This window comes from Ictalurus furcatus, chromosome 9, assembly GCF_023375685.1.
Source record: "Ictalurus furcatus strain D&B chromosome 9, Billie_1.0, whole genome shotgun sequence".
In the NCBI taxonomy this organism is placed as follows: Eukaryota; Metazoa; Chordata; class Actinopteri; order Siluriformes; family Ictaluridae; genus Ictalurus; species Ictalurus furcatus.
Window position 1 is genome coordinate 20071772 of NC_071263.1, and position 17636 is coordinate 20089407.

Sequence of the window (17636 nt, forward strand, 5' to 3'; positions counted from 1 at the left end):
CAAGCTTGCGTGCAAACAGTGTAGCGACTGGGAGAAAGTGCAATATTATCTTTGAGAGTTGTCTGTATATGACAGAATGTGAGGAGAGGAGACACAAACAGGGACCAACTACAGAAATAGTGTCCATAAAAACAAAAAAAAAAAATCAATCACAGACTGTAACTGAATATCATGTTGTTCACTAATCAGCATCACAGTGGCAAATGTTATCAAGGAACTGACTTTTATTACCTAGGGAAGAATTTTATATACATGTAAAAGATGTTATTCACTAAGATCAGATGTTGAATCATCAGAGCTATATTATCTGCATCTTCATAAAAGTGTTAATACAGAGGTTTACAGTGTCTGGCAAAAGAATGCAGCATGAATCAGTGCTTTTCCAATTATTAATAGATGTCTGAGGCAAATATCAAGAATGAATCAGATGGAGAACATTCTACAAAGACTTCAACCAAAACTAAAACCGCAGTACCTTCCACTCATTCAGGCTGACTAAAATAGAGGAAAGAAGAGAGATGGGAAAAAAAACAAAAAAAACTTTCGCACTTTAGCATGGCTGCAGATCCATCAGTCCAAACTAAAAAGAATGCACTACCTCAGACTTTAAGTGGAAGCCCAAAAGACAGATTGAATTAGGCCAAAAAAGTATCAGAGGGGAAAAAAAAGCAGTGCTGAGAGGACTGACAGTAAACCGCTTTACTTCAGCTCGGCATGTTTCTGGAGACGATTATAGTCTTCTAGTGCTTTTAAGGACATTAAGCTAGCAGAGCACAGATACAAAGCCATAACTTATTCATTAGGCTACAACTCCATTTCCAGGCTGCAGGTTCAGCGTGCTGTGCTGAGCCTCTATCAATGCTCACAGTAAACACATCAGAAGACAGCACTAATTCTTCCACTGGAAAAGAAATACTGTGGCAGACTTCAGATGTTTATTAAATATGAAACACATTAAAACAGGAGTCATGGGTATTACACAGCCGAATGGAAATCAAAATGATTTTCTGAGACACACACACACACGAGCACACTTATAACAAGAGGCTTTTAGGGACAGGATTTGTTCATGAACCCTTGCATTGCTCGATACAATCAGTATCAGTACAATCATTCAGTACGCTCCCCACAGTCATTCTGCTCATATCAGTCCTCTCCTATAACACTTCTGACTCTGCATGGGGTAACAAGTGTAAGGAGGATCAACATCTTTCTCTTCTTGTTGCATTGGGGAAAGGGGGGGGGGGGGGGAGGCAGGTCACATGACGGCAGTAAAACTCAGCAATTGTGTTCAAAAACCAAAATGCTTACCTCAAATGTCCTACAGCTTTGGTGCGCACCAGCGAGAGGATGATGTAGTCATTCTGCTGACCCTGGAACCTGTCCACTGTTGTTATCTACAAAAGAACATCACATGGGTTTTATTTATTTATTTATTTATTTAAATGCAGGCTGTGCTGTTCCTTGCTTACCTGTTTTTCTAGTTACTAAATAGGATTTTTTTTCTTTTTTCTTTCTTCTCCAAAAATGACTGGGGCCACATTGAGACAGAATGAGGCAGGCAAGAACCATAGACGGTTATTTATCTACACGCGCACCTGAGTTTTCATGATCGGCTTTTCAACGCAATCATGAAAACATGCTTATGGAAATTAAGGAAACAGATAGAAGAACCCAGGCAGGAAGACTAATCTTCTTTCAATAAAATTCCAAATTTAAAACACATTTCTCAACTGTGTACAGTAATTCTGCAAGCTGCTATACTGAACAGACTATTACACTCACACATACGTGCGCACACACACACACACACACACAAATGAGCGAATAGAGGGAAGCTGCTGCAGGCTGATAAAATCATTGTAGGCCATCAGAGCGCAGTAGTGCTGGCTGCTTCTGTCTGATCAGGGCATGATAAACAGAAAAATGAGACCCCACTAAAGTGCTCCCTGACAAATGGGCAGGACCTTTAAATAAATCTCAGCCTTGAACTATTTCCAGACATCCAGTCCACTGAGACAATCTACTGCTGGGGCCTTTTGGTGGACAAAGGAAGAGATAAAAAGAATAAATGGAGAGAAAAAGAGAGGGCCATCTATTTACAGCTCTCTGTTGCTATACAGAACAGGTGCAGCACCGCGAGCAACAATATGCCACTTTACAATAGCAGGAAACAGTGAGATCTGTAGGTTTAGACAGGCCATTTCAGGACTCTGTGGTTCCTTCTCCAAACCTTGCCTGAGATGCCCTGCTTTTCTGAACCATCAACCACAGAGCTTGGCTCAGGCAGCCATGCCGTACCCCTGAGGACCAGCCTTCAGAAGCATGATGGTCTAGATATGCCATGTGGTTATGTCCAAAATGCTTTGCCCTGCTTTTCTCCAGCTGGTGCAGCATGGCGGGGCATTTTATTAATCGCCTTCAATGAGTTTTCCAACACTGTATTCTGCTCAAGGGCTTGGGGAATCCATGACTAACCTCAAACTTCAGCCAGCACATGATGGGTCAAAGTGCAATAGCACTGAGCCTCAGCTCAATCAGAACCTGCTGATGAGTAAATGTGCTCCTGAAGGTGTCCATGACAGTAGAACACACTGATAATACAGGCTGGTTTCCTCTCATTAGCACCCTCAGCCTGGAACTGGAGCGGGTGATGCCTCTCAGCAGATGGTCACTGAAGTGAAACATTTATTGGCGGGTCTCCAACAGCGACAAAGTCTGCTTTGGCCTGTCGCATTTATGACGTGCAAACTTTAACAAGAATCATTAAATGTCCTGTTTTAGATTTTATCAGTATCTGCAAATGTGTGTTATTCCTCCAGAATAGGTGTCTCTGTTCTTCTATTCTTGACTCTTTACCTACCTGGCATGTGTGTGTGTGTGTGTGTGTGTGTGTGCGCGCATCTGTTATGTGTATGGCTGAGTTCTGAGTCTAATTCAGCCTGCACCCACATTAATGCAATTTTTCATCAAAAGGCCTCTTAACAAAGTAAGAGCTTGAGTGGTCATGGGGAAAGCACAGAAGATTTTAAAATAAACAATCCTTAAAATAAATGTGGTGTTGTTTTCCTCTGAAGCTGCATGCAGTGTGTGTGCTCAGTGCTCCTCTCATCTCTAGAGCTTGTCTAGAGAAAAATAATAATCTGCTTTGCAAAATTATGTTTGCTTGTTACTGCTTTTCTTTTCGTCTCAAATTAGAGTGCTTGGAGCAGACTCCTGAAATGACATTTGTTTTGTTTTAGCAATTCTGACAAACTGTCAGCAGCCTGTTCTGGCCAGACGCAGGTCGCGTGACTGTTCTGCAGTTCAGCACATTCTTGCCGCCGCTCTGTTTCTCTCCCTGTCACCTAAATGAAATCTCTTGGCACTAGAAAGAGGGACAATCTTCTGTGTACTGCTCTATTTTTCGTTAGCTACCTGTTAAATACAGAACTGATTTGAAGTTTTTAAGCACTGCATGGATGTTTAGCTTATACTTGCAATCCCCTTTTCTTGATTCTCAAACTAAATGCGCATTCTAATTTGAATAAAGTGATAACTTCCTCCAGAGTAACGGTGCAATGAAGAGCACATGGTAATGTGATTTAGGATAGAGCCACATGCCCTGCCTCTTTGTCAGTTTCAAACACACAACACACACACACGTCCATATAATCTAATTCAGAAATATATTTAGACAAATCCTGCACTCTGGGTTCTGTGAAACTGAAGTCTGTTCAGTCAGGAGGAAACAGATTTAGACCTATAGTGGTATAACAGTTAGAGACATTTTGTACTTCTCTTCCCTTAAAGGCAAAGTCATGTTATCTGATGTATGCAAGCAATCCCAAAGTATATAAGCATTCAACAGAGACAAACATATTTAAGAGTTCGTGATTACTTTGTTGGGCTGGCCGAAGAAGGGGTTGTTGGCACACCGCTGGTTGATGACGTCTCGGATTAAGTGCTTCTGGCCGTTGTAAGTGGTGAGGATGCTGATGCGCTCTGCTGGATAACCCAACAGCCGCATGTACATGTACAGAGCCACGGAGTATTCTGCCTCAGCAAGGTTCTATGAACAGAAGAGAAACAACACGTTATACGTAATGAAAAATGCACACGAGAAACTTGCAGAGCTTCAGATATAGTCGTTAGGCAAGAGTCACAGCGACCTTAACCTTAGTGGCCTTAACGTGACAATCAGAAGCACTAAGCTATCGTTTTCTGAAACACCTTTTGACTTCATAAACAGTGCAGACAACACTGTGCTCTTAGCGGCAATCACAAGGTTGCTTACAAAGTGGTATAATAATAATAATAATAATAATTCAGATAAGACCTGAAAATAACAAATATAACGAAAACTGGGTTTACAAATCCCTGACTGTAGAGTTGTCATGCCCAATCTCGATCATGTACTCCAAGTTTTAATTTTCCACTACTTTTTCAGCTCAAACATTTGACAGACAAAAAAATAAATAAAATAAATCAAGCCCATTCATATATTCCTTGAAGCTGATCAAGACATTATAAAGCCTGTTACGTGTGTGCCCTTGACAAAGCTTAATGGCAAAGTCTTTAGCTGTTGTATAACAGTTCTCTCTCTCCCAAGCCTTTGTTTTCTGCTCTGCGTGCGTCTAAGTGCAAGGTGATGGAGCTTTGAAAAGATCACCTAGCACCTAGATGAAGCTCTGGACAATGAACTGCAGGCAGTGTTAAATAAATGAACGAGTCTCAGATAGTGGGAATTTAGACTCTTAACCGGAGCAATAATTACAGGTGATGACATTTCTTGACTTTTGTTGTTTGTCAAATTCTGGTTGATGCTTCATCTATATGTCGAATCCACAGCAGCATGAGCACAAGTTTTGCAGAAAAGTTATAATATACAAATCATTTGTGGTTTTTGGTCACCACTGCAGAAGAAACTAAATTAAAACAAAAAATTACAATCTGTTTTAGCCGGTTTCTCATTTATTAGAATACAGGTAAACTGTACCGTTTGAGACGCAGTGTACTGGATTACACGGCCTCTAAATGTGTACATTTACAAGACCTGATTTTAGTTGATCTCTCACCACCTCATCTGATTGATCACACAAAAGATGCATTTTGACAGTGTGGAAAAGAATGAAACATAACATTACATAAGGTCAGGAAAAAAGTTTACCCTCATGATTTTATTACATTTTTACATTACTTAAAAACCACCACTTGAATCAAGGGCAAGATTATGCACTTATGTGAGTAGGCATAGTCAGAAATATGTTGTGTGTGTGTGTGTGTGTGTGTTGCAAGTGAGTGGGTGGGTGGGTGAGTGAGAAAATGAATGATGGAGCATTTTAAAGCTCAGTGACCTGCTGCTGAACCATGCATTGAAATATAACCATGCAATTCCCCACTGACAGAGCAAAGAGTGACAAACAAGGCTAAGGAGTCTCAATGGTGGGGAATTTCACTCTCATTCTTTCTCTCAGAATGATCATCTGGCCTCTCAATAGTGAACAGCTGCTAACAATGCAACAATCCTCATGATGAAACATTTGAATAAGGCGAGCTGTGACACTATTTTCGGAAGACTGAAACACTTCGTTAAAAATAGATTCAATAAAAGGAGCACAGGGCAGCTATTAAAATTTCAGACAATTCAAAGTAAACAGGTTATGGAATCTTGCCACAGCCTCTCTTCAACCCCAAAGCCCTGAAAATGCCAACTCCCATACACCAGTGTATTGTTATCAATGTGTTCCAAAGACAAACACACTATAGATGTAACTGTAGATAGTAACCCACACTCTCGTCACCCGAAAGTGACAGAATAAGGACTTAGGCACATATCCTTTGACCCAGTTGACAAGTGAAAACAGACAGAAATACCATTTTTCATTAATTGCTTTTTCATTAAGTCTTGCACTGTGTTTCTGTACACAACGGTCTGACAATGTTTCACATGTCACACCAAATCACATGTTCACTTTTCTACCTTACAGCAAAATTTGCAGTGACTGCATATCTCTGTCTAAGCAGTGACTGCATATCTCTATCTAAGCAATAACATTTTGTCTCTGTGCCTCCTCTTCCTTCCCCCACAAAGCTTTTTCACCTCCATTGCACTCGCGAGCCCATATGTACAAAGAACCACACTGTATATTCAAAGACAAAAACACTTGTGTTTTTATACAAATGTGAGCTAATGTGCTGCAACTGAGAAGGTCCCAGTAACCATGGCAACAGCATAGCTTCAAACCAAAGGCTCAGCGTGGTGCAGATTGAGGACCGACATGTCATGGAGAGAGAATCTTACAACACAAGATCAATTTGTGGCATCATCTATGCACCAAAGCAATCTGTAGACAAGAACCAGAGTGATGGCAAACAAACAATGTGCTCTGAACCACATAAACACCGGCTACACACTCACTCTGAATAATAGCCCCTTCCTTAATAACATTAACCTTTAACAACCCTGTAACTAGGCAGTTCACCAATTAGCTGGTCAAGGGGGAAAAAAAATCAATATTTCACATTAGTGTTGGTTAAGTGGAGTCATAAGCCTTGTTTAAAATGTGACATTTACAAGCATGTGAGTCTCATACTGCAACCGAGTTGCTGAATCTAGAGCCATTTGAGGTTGAATGAGATGGCGCATTAGCCTAAAAGTACTTTGACTAATGAGGTGTAACTAATGTACATTAGAATAGCGGCTGGCTCGTTGGCAGAACGCTGCTGTGGCCGGAGCGCCACAGAGGCCTGATGGACGTTTGTTCAGCTGCTGCAGGGACCGACTGTGCAAACAGTAGCTTCTTTATTACTCCTCAAGTGATCCTGCCATGATTTTACAGCTGTTTGAATGTGTATGCGCAATATTTGGAACAACAAAAAAAAAACCTCTTGAAATGCTTGAAATCTAATGAAACTTGTGTGATGATCATGCCACATGTCCTAAGCACATGACCACTTTTCACTTGAGAACAATGAGAACTTTCATCAAGCACGTAGACATACAAAAAAAACAAAAAAACAAAAAAAGAATCAAGTCTCATGGGAGCAATTCAACTCACAGCCGTAGCAGCTTTCAGAGTTCTGTTAACTGGGTATTGATTAATCATAATTAAACATAACCCTATAATAAATAATGTATAGTTGCTCCGTAGACTTTACATGTTAATTGAAATCAGTGTGTGATAGACACAGAGGCCATCGCTGACCTGGTAGAAGTAAGGATTGGGTTCAGACTCCCCGATTCCGTTGAAATCCTCCACGTTGACGAGCTGGAAGTCGTAGGTGAAACCTGGGTTGGGGGCCTGAAACTCTGGCTGACTCTGAACATGAGGCAGGTTTCCAAGCTGTTTATAGCGCCAGTTATACAGATTACACAGACTGAAATACACAAACACAGGGGTTTAGTACATGCAATTGTACTACAATATATATCAGGAGAAAGGGACTATAACACATGATCTTTGCATTGGTAAAAAGAAGCATACAGACCTGGCACGAGCTCGGCCCTGAGCGTCCAGGTCCACTGTGGGCACGCCCAATCGCACAAAGCGTGTGAACAATGACTGCTCCATGTTGGAATATTTCTGGAAGGCCATATTTTTAATGACAGGAGGAAGCTGGTGATGATCACCAATCATGATCCAGCGCTTCAGCCGACTGTAGCCATCCTCGAGATTCTGTTACGGAAAGAGAAACGGGAACAGTTGAGCTTGAAGAAGTTTGTTCTGCATGATACCATGTATAGTGTTCATAAAATCATACAACCACGTTCTATTAAATGCTTTAAGACCAGGTTAACACAACAATTCTCAAGTTCAGTTCTGAAACCATACTGTGCAGTAGATTTGTGATCCTTCTCCAACTCACACCTGACACCTGACTTAGTAACTGACAGATATAAGAGACAGATGAATCAGGAAAACACACAATGGAGTCAAGAACAACCGTCCCTAATAGTCCCTAATGCTTCCGTATACCAGCCCTCTCCATCGGCCATTTCACTTTAGTGTGTAACATTAAACCGGATGTTGTGGTCTCCAGAGCATTCAGTCAGTGCAGAGACAGGTGGCAGGGTGGAGAGTGGAGTCTTGTCGAGACAACACTGAGCAATGTGGGTAAGTGTTAATACATGCTGCTTCCAACAAATAAGTCCACCCTCCAGGAGTAGGCACATGCTCCAGCCACACACCCAAAATCAACACGCTTACTGAGCAGCAACGGTATTACAAGCTGACTCAGATTTCAAACCCCAATCAATGGCACATCTGTGTTTACTCATTGCTCTGCTACTGTGGGCTGATTTAGAAACCTTAAAATAAACTGCCTGAGCCCTTTATGGCACATGCAAGAGTGGAGTACAGAGGTCTGTTCTTATAGGGATTACAGCAATAATAAAGGACGTGGCAGTGCAGAAGCTTTTAATCGGGAGCTAAACTCAGGGGTCAAGCATTATCCAATCAACGATCGAGAGGCAACGCAGGGAAAATTAGCAGAAGGCACATTCATCAAGAGGGAAGTTAGCTCAACCATGCAAGAGATGGAACAAAAAATAGGATTTAAATCTATGTTGAGCTATGGCTAACAGGATTCTGCCTCGCTGGCTGGCTGTGATAAAGTGAGACAGGTTGAAGGCTGACCATGAGAGAAGGCTATACCTGCAGTAGGAGTGGAATGAAAGTTTCAATCTCCAGGATCTGAGCTGCTTCTTCCATCAGGATGTTGTCATACTGGAACAAAGGAACATGCCATCATTAATTTTATATATGTAATATACAAACCCGTGATATGGAAAGACAATTTTCCACCTACACTTAAATCAGTGGATCTGAGATATCGTGTATCATTTGGCACTGAAAAAAAAATATTACTTTTAAGTGTTCTCTTACCCCAGGAACTTATGTTTGACACTTCAGAAATGTGTGTTTTGTTTTTTTTTGCCTTCTCTGGCGTTTTTTTTTATCTGTGTAGTCTATTATGTCTATTTTTGATACCCTTTGTTTTTGCATAATTAAGCTCTTTTGTATATTCTATTTTGGCTTTAACAATGGTATAGACTGGGGACTAATATATATATATATATATATATATATATATATATATATATATATATATATATATATATATATATATATATGGATAATCCACGGCTTGGTGTGTGTTACACGAAATTTAATGCACAACATGGAGGCAAAGAACCACACGACACGAAGCGGAGTGCATTAAAATCGTGTAACACACACCCTGCCATGATTTATCCTGCTTATACCATGGTCACTTGGCAGCCTTGACAAGTGAAATCTGTCATTGATGCTTGCAGTGCAAAATTTGACTAAAAAGATGAAAATAACGGTTAATTATACGTTAGTTATTTTAGTTTATTTTATATGAGCGAGAAAGAGAGAGACTGTCCGTGTGTGAATTACAGCATCTGACTACTAATAATGAAGTTTAACTGTACAGTATGTTACTATGGTTAGAGTTGTTTATAGGCAGTGTGTTAATTTAGAATGGTGATTAAACTGACCAAAACTACCTGTGGTATACACTGTTTTAACGCACACCTTCCAGACAATTAGAATTGAATATTAGGACAGACCATGGTATTAAAAAAAATCTTCAATCCCACTGAATATGTGGCGAGTTTTCCCACAAATTATCCAGAAACAGCTTTAACATCAAAACACCCTTTACCCCAGAAAATCAATTTCAAAATAAAATCAATATGTCTGAAGTCAACATGGTGAGGGAGATCTTTAATCTATGTGTAATATGATAATCATCGAAGCGTAACCGGATATCAGTGTTTCCATCCCTGTTTGAAGATTTACCTTGAAGCCGAGCTCCACGAGGTCATGGCGTTTGAGAGCAGCGTGCGTGCAGGTCATGGCAATGATTTTAGCCTCTTTCACCAGCAGGTATTTTGATCTGTCCAGTCCACTGCGCAGCAATTCAAAGGCCCTGAATTCCTGCACAAAAAACCCCACAATACAGTCAGTCTTATATCTAAAACTAGAAAAAGAATGAGATATCACTTGAGGGCAGTGGTCGCTTGACGGTTAAGGCTTTGGGTTACTGATCGGAAGGTCAGGGGTTCAAGCCCCAGCACTGCCAAGCTGACACTGTTGGGCCCTTGAGCAAAGCCCTTAACCCTTTCTGCTCCAAGGGCGCCGTAACATGGCTGACCCTACACTCTGACCCAAACCTCCTAACATGCTGGGATATGCGAAGAAAAAATTATTTCACTGTGCTGTAACGGATATGTGACCAATAAAGACTCATTATCATTATTATCTCACCAAACTGTTTGATGTGTTAATATTCTGAGTTTAATATTAAGCTGATAAAATTGTGTAATATTAACAAGGATTTTTAACCCTAGCCCATCACTAGAGGACAAACAGCAGGCGAGCTGCTTCCTGTGCTGAGACTAGAATGTGAGAAACAAAATGAGACAAGCTGTGGACCAGCCCTGCTGCAGCATGTTTTCGAAATGCAAGAGCCAGACGTCTATTACAGCCATGTCTCGTTGTCAGCAGCCGCCTTATCAAAGAGAGAGAACGTATTCTGCTTTGATAGAAAAGCACTCTTAGAAGAATAAAATAAGCTTCTCACAAAGAAAGCATGTTAGTGCAGTTCTCTGGAATGAGCTCTGGGAAATGAACACATGCAGAGGCAGAGATATTACTTCAAACCAATAAATTGGTTATTGCTTTTTGAGGCCAGTGCTCCCATAATGCTATTGTTATCTCTGTATAGAATCAGGCCTGTCCCTGATGGCTGGGATCGCAAAACAACAACATATGAAAAGGGCTACACGGGGGACGCAATGCCACTCATCAGGAGACAAGAAAGCTGGGCAACATATCAGTGGTTATCACACTAAAGAAGTCTATTGCACTAAAGGCAGAGTGAAAGTCATGAAGGAGTGATGGAAGGTATGTGAAGGCAAAATGTTGTAAAATATGCCTTAACTTCTCACTGTTTATGCCCTCGTTAAATGTCAACTGTCTCGATTCACTATGAACGAATGTATAAGTTATGAGGATGGTCTCTTGTTTATCTGAGGTCCACACTAACAGGTATAGTTTTGAAAACACATGTTTATGTTTTCAGTGCATTTGCCTATGCACAACAAATTTTTACTTACTCTGTGATTAAATCAACATTTAACAACTTATTTTGCTTCCTACTATTTATGTAATAAATCCTTAGAGCCAACACTTGCAGTCACGCTGAGCTAAGTGAGCAACTCCTGCCCACACACTTACTTCCAGTTGGGTGAAGATCTTGCGGATGTGGCGGTAGCAGCCTTCTGCTATGTCCATGTCCTCCTGGTAGCTCTGTCCCTTAAAGACAGGCTGGGGTGCATTTGAGAAGTACTTATGGAAAGGGAAGTGTGCAGCCACGTCCTGTATGCTCACCTCCCGGCCCGGTTTGGGCCTGACCTTGCTTGTATATTCCTCCCAACGTGACATAACCTGCAGGAAAGAGACAGTGTGTTTGTTTGTGTGCTAGATCACTGCAGGTGGCGTTCGTGTGCACTAGATCACTGCTAAATGAGCAGAAAATCACCCGAATAGCCACATGAATACCCAGCTTCATTAGTAGCATGTATGTCTGACTGTAGGCTTTAACACTGTTTAGCTCATAGAATCACTGTCACTGATATGAATATATCTAACTCATATCAGCTGATCTAATCACTGAAGTGAAAGATGGAAGAATACAGATTCAGTGAAAACTGAGGAGGAAAGGATAAAAAAATAAATAAGTAAAAAGGTCCGTTTAAAGGACACAAGCATGCTGACACTGACTTCTTGGATTTAGATGTCTGAAACCTGATCAGGCATAGCTACTGGGTTGTATAGAGAATATCAGACAGTATTTTCTGCTCTCATCCTCTCAAAACTGCATCCCTGTTTGTGCTCACAATGTCATCCCCCACTAAATCTGCTTTTTTATGTATTCAGCCATGTTGAGTCTGATTTTCACCAACCTCTCCATATGACTGCTTGTTGGGTTCACTTCTGCCCAGCGAGGAGTGACTATTTTGGGCTGCGCTGCTGATTCAAACAGGAATTTTCTTCTCATGTTTGTGCATGCGGCCCAATTAAACAGGCAGTACAGCATATTTGGGGATTTTTTAAATGAATTTTTTAGTTGAGCAGTGGGGAATGTCAAGGTCTTTAGAAGTGAACATACCTGATAAAGGTAAAAATGGCCAGCTGTTTCACAGGTGTAGGACACATCACCCGGGACGCCGAGACTCTCCTGCAAGCGAGCCACCTCTCCGAGCAACTCCAGCCTTCGAGCCAGCACATAGTTCACTCTTCCATATCTAAGGTGGAAAACAGTATGCTGTTAGAGTTCTGATGAGCAGATAGCAGCACTGATAAACAGATGGAGTTGAAACCAACTACCGACTCACTAATCAATCATCGACATGGAGAAGATAGGAAACAATGAACTGAAACAAAAGCTAGGAGTAATCTCAGTAGGTTATCTGTCTGATCATTACAACACAGACCAGACACTTAACATGCTGGCGTTTTCTTTAGGGAGCCATGGATGCTGTGAAGCAGCTAAGAGGAAATGCTACTGGTTTGCAGCATGACAAAACTAAAGCCAAACATGTGATCTCACAGCCTGTGGACAAACTGACTCCTTTATTAATCATTCAGCCTCCTCAGTACAGCTCATGGTATGACACACACCATTTCTCACCAGAAAAACACTCAATCTATCTCTTAAAGTCATTCAGGTAAGTAATCCTTAAGGGTGTAATGTTGAATTATAAAGCTTAAATCTTAAAATGAACTTTAAAATGGATTGACTCTAAGTACATAAAATAAGACGGGCATTACTGTAAATGGGAAAAGTGGTTTGAAAAGCTAAAGCAAAGCAACCATATCCGTGTACGCAAACATGACGATTACTAGGTGGCACCAGGACGAGCCATATAATCAAAAAGCATGTGAATGTAATGTAGCTATTAACAGAGAGCAGTAAGCATCTGAGTGCATGGTGTAGTTATGCAGCATGCATAATTAAATGAAAAGTGGACACTTTGCATCACATTGTCTTAATTTCAGGTAAAAACCACATAACCAAAATTAGCTCCCCCCCCCAAAGTTCAGCGCTCTTAATTACAGGAAATGAAATTAGTTTATTTTCTAATAATGTTAATACACAGAGCATGTTTTTTTTTATTATTTTATTTTTTCAAATTGGGACTGTTTGGATACACAAGTTTCCACAAGTTTCCATCATTGCATATACAAGGGCCTTTCATTTATCGAGACCACGCGTTGTTGATTAAATTCCTTTTGCCTTCGCCTTCCTCTTGCCGTTGGGTCGGAAACTCAGTGGAATTTGAATGTTGTTATCCCTCGTCCTCTGCGTCTGTCTGGCTCTTGTGCAATCTGCATAATGCAATCGTGCCCATGCAGAGCAGATGCAGTCACATTTATCATCACTGATCTTGCACCAACAGGCCCCTCTGCTTTCCATTACAAAGCCAATATCCAAGTCTAACCCTTGCTTCAGTGGATAATCTCACCTGGATACTGTAGACTTGTGCATAAGAGATGCTACCGTAATCATAAAGCCTGTCCTGTGCTCATCCCAGGACTCTTATTCACAATACACTCTCACTGAACCCACTTTCAACACACGTGGCAATTTATCGTATACAATTGTAGAAGAGCAATGATTTATAAATCCATCACCTGAGTTTCTCAGCAGAGGATAGGTTTCCTAAGTTTTCATCCTCATGTCGTCTCAGGTAGTTTTTCCTTGCTACTGTCATTAGACTTGCTCATTGGGGATCTAAATCTATATCCGGATTTCTGCTTTCTGACAATGTCTATTGATAAAAGTGCAATAAAATTGAATTGAATCAGCAGGGATCGTACCCTCTGACACACTATTATATAAGCTTTTTCAGTTCAAGTGTTTTCTGTGAACTCCAGAGACAATGGACAATGGACGTCAGGCCATGAAAAAAAGCCCATATACTCAAAATATCTGCAAAATTTAACTTTGAATTGAGGTGAATTGTGCCAAAACAAGCATAAAATAATCAGCATGCTACCAACTGGGGAGTAATACAATGCCACTACCTCTTTCTGTATAGTTTCCAAATATTTAGATTTGGATTTAAACTCCTTAATGGGTGTGGACTAACCCTGAAAGCTTTTTTTCTTTGTTGAAACATTACGACTGTGTCCAAAAACACCGGAAAAACCCAGCAGTCATTAGTCCCACAAGCTTCATATCTGCCAGTGCAACTTTTGTTGTATCCTACAAACACCTTTAGTCTCAATTAGATGCCATGTGAACCTTTCTGGTAACAATTCTAATTTTAGAATAAATTAAAAAATAATAATTAAAAAAAGAATGGTACATCTCCTATTTGTATCTGTAGTGTATCTGTTTAAAACATTATCTGTTCAATCTCAATAATAAATTCATGTTTATTATATATGCCTTCTTCTTACATCTATTATATTTATGTTATGCTCACATCCACCCACACACAATTATATATGCCAATGCTGTCACATGGAACAAGGATTGAGTCGTTCTAAGTTATTCAAATGACTGACAGCAGGAGTCTGGGTTGTGTAAAAACACGACACAGACCACACTCAGGGCACTAATTAGGAGCTCTAATTACGACATCAAACACTCCACGAAGGGCTGCTGCCTTCAACAAGAGAGCAAGAATGAAGACAAACGGCGCTGGGGGACAAGGTGGCGCTGAGTGGTCTCTAAGTTTATAAGCTGATTGATCTGTTGTGTGGCCAGCTGTGGTTCAGTATCCTGCATCCGTATCTCACCTGCTGAAATCCTTCTCAGTCTCCAGCTCCTCCTCTCCGTGACCCAGACGCAGGAGGTGCCGCTCATCAATGTCCAGGGCCATGATCTTCTCAAAGAGTTGGTTCAGTGCCTGAGTGGGAGGAAAACACAAACGCACACAGAAGCTGAGTTTAGTATGGGGCAATTTCAGTGAACATAATTTTGTATAACGTGAACTGCCCCAAAGTACAAATAATACTTATTTTCCAACAGTAAGTGTACATAAACACAAGGCTATAAGTAGCGATCAAATCAAATATAGATAACTACGGGGTTTGCGTGAACAGTTTCAGGATGATTGATAGCACAAACACACAGCCTCAGATATATAAAGGCTTAGACAGGCATTTCAGGCTATAGAATGATCATTTTTCTACAGCTGCCATTTAAATCAAAAACATGTGGTGATTATAACTAATGGATGCTAAACCACCAGAGGCAGAGGCAGAGCTTTACCTGATTGGAGTGAGTCACGATGAGGGTCCTCTGCTCAGGGAAGTTGTGGTACAGATTGGAGATTATCTGCACGGCTACGTCTGTTTTGCCTGTACCTGGGGGACCTACAACCTAAAGAGATGGTTAAAAACAAAAGAAGGATAGTTAAATAACAAATACAAAACAGGGTACAGTTATCCAGCATAAAAAAAAATTTGTTAATGGAGAACTTCAACTACTGTTTCGGATTTGTCTTATTCACTATGAGTTAGGAGGATGGCCTCTTGCAAAGAAGTATTGGTGTTTGGCATGAAAGGTCTTGCAGTCTGACTAATGCATAGAGGAAATGCAGTTTGGCCTGAAACCTTAATTACAGAGCTTTGAAGCCTGGATAAGTCTTTATAACAGCAGTAGGAGTGATACAGAATAAAGTACAGATCGACTGCTACATTCACACATCAGACAAGACTTTCCATCATATGTTATACATAGTTTTATGACTGTCAAACGGCGGGTCAGATCAGAATTCATGCATCTTTGAGAGCCTCCATTTTGTTTGTTTACTTCGGCATAGATCTGGACAGAGTATCGCTCCTTTTTGCACGGGGGTCATGTATAGAGTAGCGTCATATATAGGACACATCATGATTAAAAAAAAAAATAAGAAGGAAAAAAAAAAGAATTCTGCACTTGTAAGCATGCAGTGTGAACACTAAGATACAGATATCGTCCACATGTAGGTTGTAGAACCAACTTGATCATAATACAAGAGTATGCTGATAATATCTAAATTCATTAACCAATTACATTTTATATCATGCTATTTAGATGTCCTGAGTGTAACCCCAGCATTGCACCAAGCAAAAAGCATTTTCCAAACATGAAATCATGGCTGCTTCTTCATGGCCTTCACAAAGGATCTAATCTATGAAAACGTAGCTTACATAAAATACTGCGAACATAATACAGGGTAGGGGAACCCAAGGCCTGTTGCTTGGCTGTGAAATGAGTCCATGCATGCCAGCAGTTAGTCGATGTGGAGAGAGACAGGCATGCAGGATGACGTGGTTTATAACTCTGTCGATAGCCTTCCTGCCATATTCACTTCCAGCCAACTGCACGATAAATAACGGCCAACAGTCCCTGCCAACAACCAATCAGCAGTTTGAGGATGCCTCTCAATCAGCATCCTGTTCAGACACTCCGTGGCCAGCAAGGACACCATGGCTCATTTACTGAAGTCCTCTCACAGCCGTTATTCACTTCATCCTCATTCCGCCCACATTTACATGAATGATGTGATTTCGATGAGAAATAGCCTTGATATCCAGTTACAACAACATCCAAGCAAGAGAGCGATTCAAACAAATCACGTTTTTGACACTGAATAAACATGCTGCAATTAACACTAAATCTGCATGAACAATCCGAGACAGGAAGTGACTGAAAATGACTGAGAAGAGGAAAATAAAGGTAAGGTATTGCTCTTACCATGGTGAGACCCGGCTGCATGCCTGCACGAATAGCCTCAATCTGAGTTGGGGTAAATGGGATGTTGTTCCTGTTGAAATACACAACACAAGAATCAGTAGGAGTCTTAAGCTAATACTTCCTCAGGACGCATTAATTTCTATTTCAAAGAAAAGCTGGGACGAGCTGTGTAACGTCGATACTGCATGAAGAAGAGGATGATTTATATTTCCTTGATGACTGAACTTGAGGGGAAAAGAAAAAGCTCGACATTTTGTATGTAATTGGTGCTGCTCAGGGTAGAACTGATAGAGTGAACTGAAAGTCGGTGCACTTTATAAAACTTTCAACAAAATCTACACAAATATTAGCTTCAAGGCTTCAGAAAACAGTCAAAACTAGCCGATTTTCTGCACATGCATGATGATGTTATTAAATGCAAATCTGATGTCAGCCAGGCAGACAACCGCTTCTCACAGGAATAATCAAAATACAGCACCAAAGCAATTAGGACCTGAATCAATAAACACAATCGTAAACATTTAATTATAAACATGTGTGTTTCAAACATGTGTGTGACATTTCCTTTACATTTATACCATTAAAGTAATGTATGTCAAGGTGATTGTGAGCCCATGTCTGAGCACAGTCGTTCATCTCTCACCGCTTGGGTTGGTTGTAGGGATAGGGTCCCCGGTTTGGAGTCACATGGGGCTCCACTATCAGTGTGTTATCTTCCTCAGTTTTCTCCCCTTCCTCATCTGCTTTCCGCTTCTTCCCCTTGACATTCTGTACAGGGAACTTGATTCTGGATAAAAACAACAAAAAAAAAGGTACAGATTTCGTTTTGAATTTGGAAATCAAAACTGAAAACAAAACCGGGAGTAAAA

The 17636-nt window shown here is 40.7% G+C and overlaps 1 protein-coding gene across 3 annotated transcripts in view; it reads right to left on the reverse strand.

Annotated features, from left to right (window-relative positions):
• aqr (aquarius intron-binding spliceosomal factor) overlaps positions 1 to 17636 on the reverse strand; it is a 49803-nt gene that overhangs the window by 8566 nt on the left and 23601 nt on the right. For all 3 annotated transcript variants that reach the window (XM_053633580.1, XM_053633578.1, XM_053633579.1), the window contains exons 22-33: positions 17411 to 17554; positions 16768 to 16837; positions 15298 to 15408; positions 14823 to 14932; positions 12184 to 12319; positions 11250 to 11459; positions 9810 to 9947; positions 8637 to 8708; positions 7471 to 7658; positions 7188 to 7359; positions 3881 to 4051; positions 1312 to 1397 (exon numbers count right to left, since the gene is read on the reverse strand). In XM_053633580.1, the coding sequence (XP_053489555.1) occupies positions 1312 to 1397; positions 3881 to 4051; positions 7188 to 7359; positions 7471 to 7658; positions 8637 to 8708; positions 9810 to 9947; positions 11250 to 11459; positions 12184 to 12319; positions 14823 to 14932; positions 15298 to 15408; positions 16768 to 16837; positions 17411 to 17554 (1608 nt within the window). The remainder of the gene's footprint in view (positions 1 to 1311; positions 1398 to 3880; positions 4052 to 7187; positions 7360 to 7470; positions 7659 to 8636; positions 8709 to 9809; positions 9948 to 11249; positions 11460 to 12183; positions 12320 to 14822; positions 14933 to 15297; positions 15409 to 16767; positions 16838 to 17410; positions 17555 to 17636) is intronic.